We start from the raw sequence: 11260 nt of genomic DNA on the forward strand, positions 1-11260 counted from the left end.
CAAAGTGCCTGGAAGTGTAGAATGCTGATTGGGTGTATATAGCAACCTGAGGATGACTCAATAACTCGTAGAATACGGCTGCAGAAAAAATCACAAAAATTGGGGTAGTTATTATTTACAAAGATGCAGGTGCAACAAATTTTTGATAAGATCTATTAAACCAATGTAGGTCTTGTTTACAAAGGTCCACTGAAAATAAGTTACTGGTGCTAAAATCTAAACAGAGTGATAGTAAGAAATTTGTCCCACCAGTCTAAAGTACACTGTACTTTGTCACAGCTTTTAATATTTCTGAAATTAATGGTAATACTAAACCCTGGGGTGGCGCTGGCAATATTTTTCTCTTAGCCAAATCACCACATTTTTGTCAATTTGTTATCAAAAAGGTTATAATTTGACTAAAACAAGTGAAATCAAGCCCTTTTTCTTTAGCCAATTTAAGTCAGTATTAGCATTTGGGTAAATTGGCGAGTGTTAGCGCTACCCCAGAAACCCATTATACACGAACTGTTTTCATGATAAACATATAATTCAAATGTCTTAATATTTCAAAGATTGCAGTTTCAAGGAGCTGCTTCTTATATCTTTACCAGCTGTGATCCAGGTTTAGCAATTTTTCCAGCTTTTTCTCAGCAAGGGGTTTGTATTCTGGGGCTTCCTTTAGGATCTGACCATCTCCTTGTTCTGCTTTGATTATCATCAACTGAAAACAAAGCATGTAAACCGCTATGCCTTTAATTATCATTCCAATGAGGTGAAATGAAGCTCTAATCGTTGCTAAATATTGATGTGACAATGAAGTCTGTTTTAAATATGTATGTGGGTCCCTCATTGCCATATTGTCATTCAATATTGATGAATTATATTGATGCAATAATCACATACACATTTATTTTAAAAAAATGATTTTCTTAAATGGATTAACATTTCCTTACGGGTACTGTCAGGGTTTATTATCATCAAATTCCATAAATTATGATTTTTTCGTGCATCCAATTATTCAATATGGCATCTATGGTGAGGAAAGGTCAGGGAGGGGGGTAGGTGCTTGTTCAAACAATGTACCATTGATTCTCAGTGTCAGATGCTAGTTCACTTTAACTTTTCAAAAAACATACTACTTCCTCTAGGGCCCAGATAATGAGTCTTTATATGCCTCTGAGTTAAAGCATCCCCCTCCCCCCTCCCCAAAAAAGAAAAAAAGGACATGAAGGCATCTTGTATGCCCTATCCCCTATACAAAAAAAACTCTAGTTTTGTGAAGATCACAATGCAACCACCGCAATCTTGCAAAAGGTGAAGGTTAGCTGGAACCCCAGCCTAGTTTCATTGTCTACCATGACAAAGTGATACACCACAGTTGAATATACAACAATTTGAGAAATATGATATTGACTTAAAATTTATAATGCAGTAGAAGAACCCTGTGAGGTGTACTAGAATATATCAAGTGAGCTTAAAAACAAGCAGACCTTTTACAGCACTACAGGCTGTACATGTAGTTTTGCACTTGATTTCATGATCAAAGAAATGAATTGAATACAAAAAGTTCTTCTAATCAATTAATTCTGCACAATAATTATACAACTATATATTATAAACATTCTTAGATATTTTATTTGGTATTCATCCAAACAGATTTTATTATGAACCACTAAAAAGCCAGTTCAATGTTTAGCTCTTAGTGGTCGACAAAGATGTCCAAGGCTGCTGCAGGGCTGGTGACAAAGTTCCTCATTGTAAATAGCTGCAACAGGCATTCTTTAAACAAAAGACATGTTCAAGGAGCAAGAGCAGATTCCAAACTTTGTTAGGAGGGAGAGGGGGATGGGTGGAAGAAGAGGGCACAAAGATTTAAGAGATTGCCTTGCTTCTCTCCATATGTAACCAACAATAGACAACTTGAGCAGGATATGTAGGAAACAAGATTGAACAATTTTTTGATATTGCTTGGTTTGCTTGTTATGCTTTTTGGGAGAGAGAAGGGGAATAGAGGGTATAGCACCTTCCATGCCCAAGCAGCTTAGGTGTGTCCTACCCTGGAGATCATCACTGTCCCTGTGAACATGACAAAACCATAGAGGATCACAGATCAGGCTAATTTTTGATCACCAAATAGGAAAAGATAGGGGAAAATGCACTGAATACAGATACAATCTCAGGATAACTGAATTCATTTGGATTGTGTAATAAAGCCTTTGACAGGCGGCTATTCTTTACCAGAGGCCAGCTAAGCGATGATGTCAATTCTATACACAAACCTTCATTGTATAGAAAAGTGCACATCATCTGCCAGAGACATACCTATGAATATCTGGTGAAAAACCAATCTGGGGCCTTGGTAAAGGATAATACGGAGTTGGCCCCACAGAAGACAAAATATAAATATATTCTGACCCAAGAAAAATCAGTTCTCAAACATTTCACTTAATAACATGAATGAAATGGTCAATGTTGTCTGATATTTAACTGTTAAAGTGGATTGCTACAAATTGCTTCTTGGTGAGACTACATATCTATACCATGTGTATTGAATGAAGAGACAAACCCTTACGCACAATGCTTAAGTGCTACAGTGAACAAGACCTTGGTTTACAGAGTAGCCAGGCACATCTAAACGAGTTAGATGAAACAAAGGAACAGATGCAATTGACAGATATCTGATACATGGGACAAAGGGACCCCCTTCTTACCAAAAAAAAAAAAAAAGAAAATGGGGTCTCTTCTCTTTCAAAAACAATTTCAAGAAAAGCCCATGGCTTTCACAGAGTCAGGTCACACGTAATTCTTACTGGAAAATGCAATAATTTGCACCACAGTAAAGTATAATAAATGTAAATGTAATAATGCTCCTACCCTCCTCAATACATGGCAGCCTGGATGTTCCCCAGCACAGGACAGGTGACAAAAGAAAGGCAGTTTAGCAAAAGAAAATGAGGGTACTTACATATTTTTCTCTTAAATATGATACTGTAAAATTCTACCCAAAACTGAAGTGCAAATCGAAAATGACACAGAGCTCAAGCTTTTATTGGTCCATATTTTGAAAGCATAAAGAATTGCATAAATGTAATCAACTTTTTTGCCCTAAATGTTAGTCTTCATGGCAAGTCAAAATTTTAGTAATAATGTCACTCAAACACAATGTAAAAGTCATAACAAACAACCTTAGATACTACATTTTATTTATCACTGGCTAGTTTTTTCTCAGCTACATTTTGTTCTATATTTTATGCCTCATCTACATTGTTCCACAATTAAAAAGCTGCAGGTCCACTGGTGCTATAAACTAGCCTACATCACTGTTATGATAGAAATAATTTGAGGAAACTATAGTTACTTCTGTCTTAATAAATGTCCAGCTGGATTAAACAAGTTAATTATAACCTGCTTTACCTAAACATTACCATCAACCTTGAAAAAGTATCAATAACAACTATGCAAATAGCAGTGCAGAAATGTTATGCGTAAGTAAATAAATTTTCCCTTAAAATCATTTTATAACTATATGTATCTTCATTAACATAAAGGATTATTTCTCTAAAACATTCATGATTATCCTTTGCCATTTAATTTGAATTTTTATTGTATACAAATTATATAATAAGTAGCCTTATCTGCTTACAATGAGCACATTAAAATCCATTTCAACTTTAAGGTATGGTATAAGGTAGTTTTCTATCTCCTGCATAAATGTGGAGGCATTGCATGATTCTCATACAGATTTCTTGCAACTTTTCAAGCTGTTGAATATAGTCTTATCATACAAATTTTCACTTTGAAAGACAATGTAAGATCATTCCAAAATAAGTTGTTAAATTCTTATACAAAAAAAAAAAAAAAATTATAATAACAATAAATAAATAAATAAATAAAAAATAATAAAAATCTGTGTTAGGGATATTTTTCCCCTCGAATTTAAGCCAGTTCAAAAGAAAGCTGTTCAGATACATTATCATACATGTTGATGAGGATGCTGGGGAGACATAAATGGGCCTCTCACTTTCAGATTTCACACAAGATCAGAAAAAATCCAGACATACATATGTTATAAATAACAGCTGCACTTGCAGTGAACTCAGTCATGTTACTCCTGATATGTCCTTGCAAAAGAACTTACAAGAAAAGTGTCACCATTATAGTTCTGATGAAAGGCTAAGAAAAAGGAAGTGCAAATTATACAACCTTTAAGCCTAAATTAACAACTCGGACACATACTGTAGCTGCGGTTAGGTAAATTATTAACTTGTGACCTTATATAACCAAACCCTGTACAGGATTCAATGTATACAGCTTGTCAATTCTGGTGGTTAAAATGCTGCAACTTTTTATACAGGTTCTTGTTTTGCTGGAAGTTATATTAACGTAACAAAAATCTGGGGGAAAATTGGAAAAATGAGCAACCCATGGAATAATAAACTTTGAATGGAAGCCCTTTGTATGGACTTTGGAATGAGAGCATAAATTACATCCTTCTAAAAATGGAGATAAGGTTCTGCTGCTACTAATGTAAAAGCACAGTTAAAGCCCATTTCAGATTTATGCATTTCTTCATATACATTCTGCATGCTTTACCTTTTTGGTAATGAAAAATTAGCAAAATTCTTTCAGAATTTCACATATATCAATGATGTATGCACCATAAAACTGCATATTTCACCATATTTCATTGTATCCTCATCTCTCAGGCTACATGATAAAGGTTATCGCTGAGTTTATTTCAGTTTGTATTTAGACTAACATTATATAACTGATGTCTGCATTTAGTCCCAGTCCTTTTTGATCTCAAAATGCCATTCCCACCTGAGAATTTCATTTTTATCATCATCAGTGAAGAGACTCTTAACGCTGTAATTGCCGCGGGCTATCATACCAGACGGGCAATCCTCTGGTGGAGTAGTGTAGGTATGAATCTCCTTCCTGGGACCGTAACTTCCAACCATATGGGATTCTTTGTCCACTAGAAAATGAATGATGGAACATATCACTGTCAGCAGGTCACAAGTTAAAAGGGGAATTTGTCTCATGGCAGCACTTCATTCAAATAGGATTTGTCTTGCATTTTTGTTAATTTTTCATGAGAAGCCATGTCAGTTTCGCATATAGCTTCCACTTCAAACATTTAATACAAACTTGATCAACTCAAAATTTCTATATGCTGGCAATCACTCACTTCCAAGCAACCCTTCATCAATCGCCATTTTGATCTTAACACATTAACCAAAATGTTTTACACATCTAGATCATATTGTGTAAATGAAAAAGTAAATCATAATAAAAATACAATATTCTACTTTCAAATGAGCAAAAACTACATATTTCACCTATATTTTACCTAATGCAGCTATATCTCATGAACACTGGTGCACAAATAAAGATTTTTAATCCACTGACTATTATCATGGCTTTTGAAACATCTATTCTGCATTAATTATTAAAAGGATAGTCAAAAACGATTATGGCTGAATGAAATGGTTTGCATCCTTTCAAAAGGGGGCCTTCTAAGTCACTGCCACAGGCTTTTTCCAGATGACATACTCATTTACAACCATTGAACATAATAATATAATAAAAAGAAACAAAAAGAGACTAGGAGAAGTCAGTGAGCAAGTGTGCAGAAGACTGACTTGCAACCCTTTCTAAGATATTATAAACAAAAACTTCAAAACATTTCATATTATGTTTTTGGGTGTTGTCTTGTTTAATGAGGGTCATAGGGATGTTAGAAAGTCTATCAAGTCAAACTTTTTTTATGCATAAGGTAAACAGAAATGTTTAATTTCACTGAATTATATTTGGATAATTTCTGGCATATTTAAAACTGACATATTGTAATATTCCTTTTTACCTGATACACAAATAATCAGTTTCAAAATGTTATGTACTTGGTTTTGTTATAATAAAAATAAGTTTACCAGGCCTGAGGGCCCCGTAACTCGAAAGCATCGTGCATTGGTACCGAGTGCAAGCATCTCAATTCCAAAACTCGCCCCATATAATAGCCTCGAAATAAAAGGTGATATCGCTATTTGCACAATGCTTTCGATTACGGGGCCCTGAACAGCAGTAAGTACTAGACATGCAAAAAAACTGCCATCACATCAACCCTCTTACCTGAAATTCCTTTCCTAGATGTTTTTAGCACAAACTTTAATCCAGGGACAATTTCACGCTGAACATAAAAGTAAATTTTGATCTTATATTTACATCCTTCTTTCATGGTTATCTTGTCAAATTTTTTACTGAGGTCACCTAAAAAAGAATAGGAAAATCATACGTAAATGTCAAATTATCACACATAATGGTTACATTACTAAACGAAATAAGTCTTTTCACATTAACTAAGGTCCCCACTGCAATCACAATTCACACCATTTTGTTTCTTTTGCTAAATGATGGGAATTGCTAATCCTGAAGTTAGTTGTATACTATTCAAGTATTTTTTTTCAAAGGTATGTATTTTATGCAATATTTTAGAAAAAGGTGATTTTTTTTATTATGATGATGATTTTAAAACAATGGGTATAAATATCTACAGCCACATTTTTATAATCTCCTAAAAAATTAAATGGAGATATTATTAAATAATGTTAATAAAATGTTTTTATAGGGTTGGCTAAATATACATTTATTGCAATTGAGAAAGTTGATTCTCTAGGTTGATTTGTTGATTCAGTAGTTCTCTACATTTTTTAGTTCGCAAGAATAAACTTGCATTGTATCATGTATTTCATTTTAAATAAAGAACATCATAAGAAACACAATTATGTTCAATTTCAAATATGTTCACTCCTTCCTAACCTGTGAGGTCCAACTCCACATCAGGCCTTCCATCAACAAGTAATGCCATCTTTGTGATTATCACATTCCTAGGGTCTTCAGGAACTGAAGGAGAGATAGAACAAATTCCCCATTTGCATATGTGCAACATTTTTTGTAGACATTATTTTTACTCAACATAAGTAAAATAAAAGAATTACTTATAGCAAGAAGTTATAAAGAGATCATAACTTCTTGCTTATAGCTACTACAGTTTTTGGAAAATTTCTATATCAATATCATACAACTCAGCTGATAAAAACATGACGTGGGATTTTAAAACCTTACAGGGTGCAGTATTTTCAGCACCAATAGCGGCAGTGCCAAGGAGCTGTTCCTTGTATTTCCGCAAGCTCTCATCCTCTGTATCGAGGTTCACCATTTCTGCTAGCTTCTTCTCAGCAGGGGGTTTGTATCCTGGGGTTTCATCTGGAGTCAGGTCATCTCCTTGTTCCGCCATGACTATTGTGAACTAGAAATAAAACATAAAACTGTCAGAAGTTACCAATCATGCTGTTTAACTGTACCACAGAATCATGCACTCTGAAAATAAGGGGATAGAAAAGTTTAAAAAAAAAAAAAAAGACACACACACACATCTGTTACCACACCAAAATGGAAAAAATTAAAAAAAAAAAAGAAAAGAAAATTGTACTTCATCATAGTTCTAAACCTATAATCAAAGCAACACTGAAACTGCTTTGTGTCAAAGCTTGGGAAGGATAGTGCTTGTCAAATCAGGACAAAATATAATAAAAAACTAAGAGTATTCATTTCAATACAATGCCATCTGTGAATATCTGATCCATTACTGAATCCATAAAAATGTTATCATCAGCAACTTCAAAACCTGCTCAATATAGAACTCACTAAGTATCATATATCTGAGTAACACCAGAAAACAATAGGACAAGTCGGCAATCTCATTTTGATAATCTACTATAGTGCTATGGTTTTGTTATCATGCATGCTGATGTATTGTATTTCATGTTTGACATAAAGTGCTCAACCAGTATGAAAATAAAATAAATATGAAAGCCCTCCTTGAAAGTAACCTGTAAATCCAAGCCCAGTTTTTTTCCTACAGTATAAAAAGACAAGAATACAATTCAGGTCCATGGCATCAGGGAGATCTTTATTATCATATCCCTGACAAGCTGATTTCCTTTTCAAGCAACCATATTATCACAATCCGACTTTTAAGTTTGATATCATGCAAGAAATATGTTTATAAAATGAAATCAACAATGCAAAAAAGTTTTTTTCAAATTACTATCAATTGTATGAATAAACAGCTGGGCCACTGGTCCTTAGTTTTACTCTAAACCATTCAGAACACTGCTAGTTGTGTGACAATGTCACCCAAGGGCTGGGAAAATGAAGTGCACTCTAATGAAAACCGGGCTCGTGAAGACACATGAAGTCAGAGATGGGCAGTAGGCCCTGTGATCCACCTGAATTTCTGTATGGACCTAAAAGACCAAATAGTACTTTAGTGAAGAATATACTTATGTCCACTGTTGCCTCCTCCTGTGTGCCAAATAAAAGTTATATTTGACAATATGAAAGCATACGTAGCATTATGAACATTTTTCTTTAACACAAGAAAAATGGTTTTGTTTCCACAGAGGCAGTAGAGATAAAATTTCAGTTCCAGGCCTCATAAACATTAATTGTTTTAGTGTTTGTGACTATGATCCACAATCTTTGACTTTGAATACCAATTGAATGATTTGGACTAGGGTTTCAAGTTCCAATTTAATAAAAATTGCAAGCATTACATTATAGGCTATGGACAAAAAGTGAGGTTGGGTAAGCTTTCATTCCAGTCTGTATACACACAGGATCTTTTTTTAAACTGCCAAATATTTTCAGTATGCCCAAAGTGAAAGATACAAGGAACTACAGGTTAAAGCTTTCAAAGATTCTAAGTCAAGAGAGATAACATTTTTCTCCCTATTCTAAAAGAGTAACCACACATATGGCTTTTGCTAAATTAATACATAAATTGAGTACAAATATGAATTTCCTGATATCTGTGAACTTTAACTATTTGTCAGAGCAAATTTTTTTTTCAGTTTGATGATTACAATCACTTCAAGCAATTTGACAGGGTGCCGAAGATCAGTAAAGCACAATTCATGCCAAGTGCTCACAAGAACAAGTTTACATTACACATCAGATGCCATTCTCAAATCAATGAAAGACTGGGGCTGACAATCATGGCCAATTGTATGCCTTCTTGACTATGTCCAAATTTAAACTACTAGTACCTATATCACTTCTGTACAATTTTTTATATTATAAAAAGGTGTTATATAGCGTGTCAATGGTGGGAGTGCATTGGCCCGACCATGACATCAGCATTAATCTAGCAACCATATGTTTTATTTTCAAACAGTTTTAATGATATTTGAAGAAAAATGTTTAAAAATCAATTTCTAGCTCTGTTAAGCTTTTGATAAAAACCAAAAATGCTTTTAATGCAGGTTTCCTTTTGGCCTTGCATTATCTAGCCTAGAGCCTTGACACACTTAAATTCAATACAGTGACTTAGAGAGTGACTTAGGGTATTGACTGGTCAATAAACAACTAACATCCACTACAATGACAGATATGCTGGCAAGCAAAGTTCAATTGGGGTCAGGAAACATACATGCATAGGACTGGGAAAAAAGCAAGTACAAAGACACCCAATAAAAATGCACATAACTAACAGCTTCAATGCCCTAGAAAAAAAACATTTTCAAAAACATTGATGGGATATGGAAAAAAAATCCACAATTTGCATGCATGTGAACAATACATATCTTTGTTACCACTCTTTCTTGAAGTATTGCAAGCCCATGTTTACTTGGTTAAATTATCCAGAATGGAAGGGCAAACCAGTAGTAGTCTAAGATTATCTCTAATATTTGAGCCAGAGGGACACATGTAAAATAATCAAAACAGCAGTTTTCTATTTAGTCTAATGCAAGTCATATATAGGCAAAATTGTTTAAATCATTATTATTAAGCAGCCTAAATTTCAGATTCGACACCAACCAAGCAGCAGCAGTTGGTTGAAGTTTTCTGTACCAATCACAAATGTCCATGGGTCATGTATAAAGTACAGTACTTTAAAAGCCAATTAACATCACAAAAGAATGAAATCAAGGTTATTTCACCTGCATTTGTAATATGCACAAACTAACTGCTGTATGTACCATTAGTGTATACTATACACTGTTGACATGTTTGAAAATGAAGATACTGCATCGACTGACTCTCCATACATTAAACATGAATTTAGGATAATACATAGCAGCAATTATGATAAATTGTTGCATAAATTATTGTAATATCAATTACAAAAAAAATGTATTTGAAATCAATGTAGTCAGGTCTCAAATTGTACACAAACTTTTCAACATCATAGACCTTACTGCTAATGGAATTAGAACTTGGCAAGAAAGCAAAGTTACTCCCCTCCAAAATCAAACTTCAAAGGAAATCTAATATCTTGAGACAGTGTGTACGTACTATAAATATATATATATATGTCTGTGTATATATTACATAAAATAATCATATTAGCAATACAAGCAAATGTACAAACACAATAAAAAGCCGGACATCCCATTAATACATTATACCGAATGGTGATTCACTTCATATCAATGAATAGCCACCCATAAATGACACCGGCAAAAAAACTCCCAAGTTAAACACCATAAACAATTAAAAGTAACTGAAGTCAACATTTACGCATAACATCACTAGTTGCATAAGTTATCGCCTACTGCACTGGTTGTATCTATATATATATTGAGAGATCCCTTTAAAGTTATATTTAAAGCTGAATCTACCTCGGTCAATTCCTCCTAAACGTCGAATGTGCCTGTAATAATGGCAGCGGGGTGGAATCCACTTCCGGATTCAAAAAGAAAATAGTTCTTGTTTTTTATTTGTGATTAATATTCATAAAACCATAAGAAATGAAATAGAAACAGTTTTATGGCACACAAAAAATTACATTAAAGTTTCACCATATATTTCCTGCACTTTATTGACAAATTGTAAGCCCATTAATACACCTCTCATCTACACTGTCAAAGGTTAAAATTGGCCAAGTTCGACATCGGAGCAAAGGATTATGGGTATTCATCAAAGACCACTGCAGAATCTCCGATTTGAAACAGAAAAAAATATTAATGAATCTTTTCAAAAGTATTGAAAATACAATGAACAGTTAATTAGCTTAACTCAGTGTGAGTGTTTGTTGTTTTACAATATGTATTTGAGACACCTTCCACATTTATGTACCAGAGGTTGATTTAGGGGGGGGGGTCTGGGGGGTCCTGACTCCCCCGCCTTCGATTGCTGAAAGAAATATCACACCAATGGTCCCTTCTTGAAATTAGAATTTTGACTAGCTGAATCATAGTTCTAAATCGTACCA

The 11260-nt window shown here is 34.0% G+C and overlaps 1 protein-coding gene across 1 annotated transcript; it reads right to left on the reverse strand.

The window, feature by feature from the left end:
* Positions 1-3009: 3009 nt before the first annotated feature.
* Positions 3010-10768, reverse strand: LOC106177402 (rho GDP-dissociation inhibitor 1). Its single transcript, XM_013560161.2, has 5 exons — positions 10668-10768; positions 7108-7291; positions 6802-6885; positions 6115-6252; positions 3010-4960 (listed from the first exon to the last, which is right to left on the reverse strand). The coding sequence occupies exons 2-5, from the start codon at positions 7277-7279 to the stop codon at positions 4764-4766; spliced, it is 591 nt and encodes a 196-aa protein (XP_013415615.1). The 5' UTR covers positions 7280-7291; positions 10668-10768; the 3' UTR covers positions 3010-4763.
* Between the last annotated feature and the right edge of the window lie 492 nt (positions 10769-11260).

Source organism: Lingula anatina, chromosome 2 (assembly GCF_051362555.1).
Source record: "Lingula anatina isolate TDL-2025a chromosome 2, LinAna3.0, whole genome shotgun sequence".
NCBI lineage: Eukaryota > Metazoa > Brachiopoda > Lingulata > Lingulida > Lingulidae > Lingula > Lingula anatina.

Excerpts from the sequence above, each read along its gene's own strand:
- LOC106177402 (XM_013560161.2), bottom strand. The coding sequence starts at position 7,279 with ATGGCGGAACAAGGAGATGACCTGACTCCAGATGAAACCCCAGGATAC. Across the intron at positions 6,253-6,801 it reads TGTGGAGTTGGACCTCACAG|GTGACCTCAGTAAAAAATTT; the intron begins GTTAGGAAGGAG and ends ATTCTTTTTTAG. Across the intron at positions 4,961-6,114 it reads ATCTAGGAAAGGAATTTCAG|TGGACAAAGAATCCCATATG; the intron begins GTAAGAGGGTTG and ends TTCATTTTCTAG.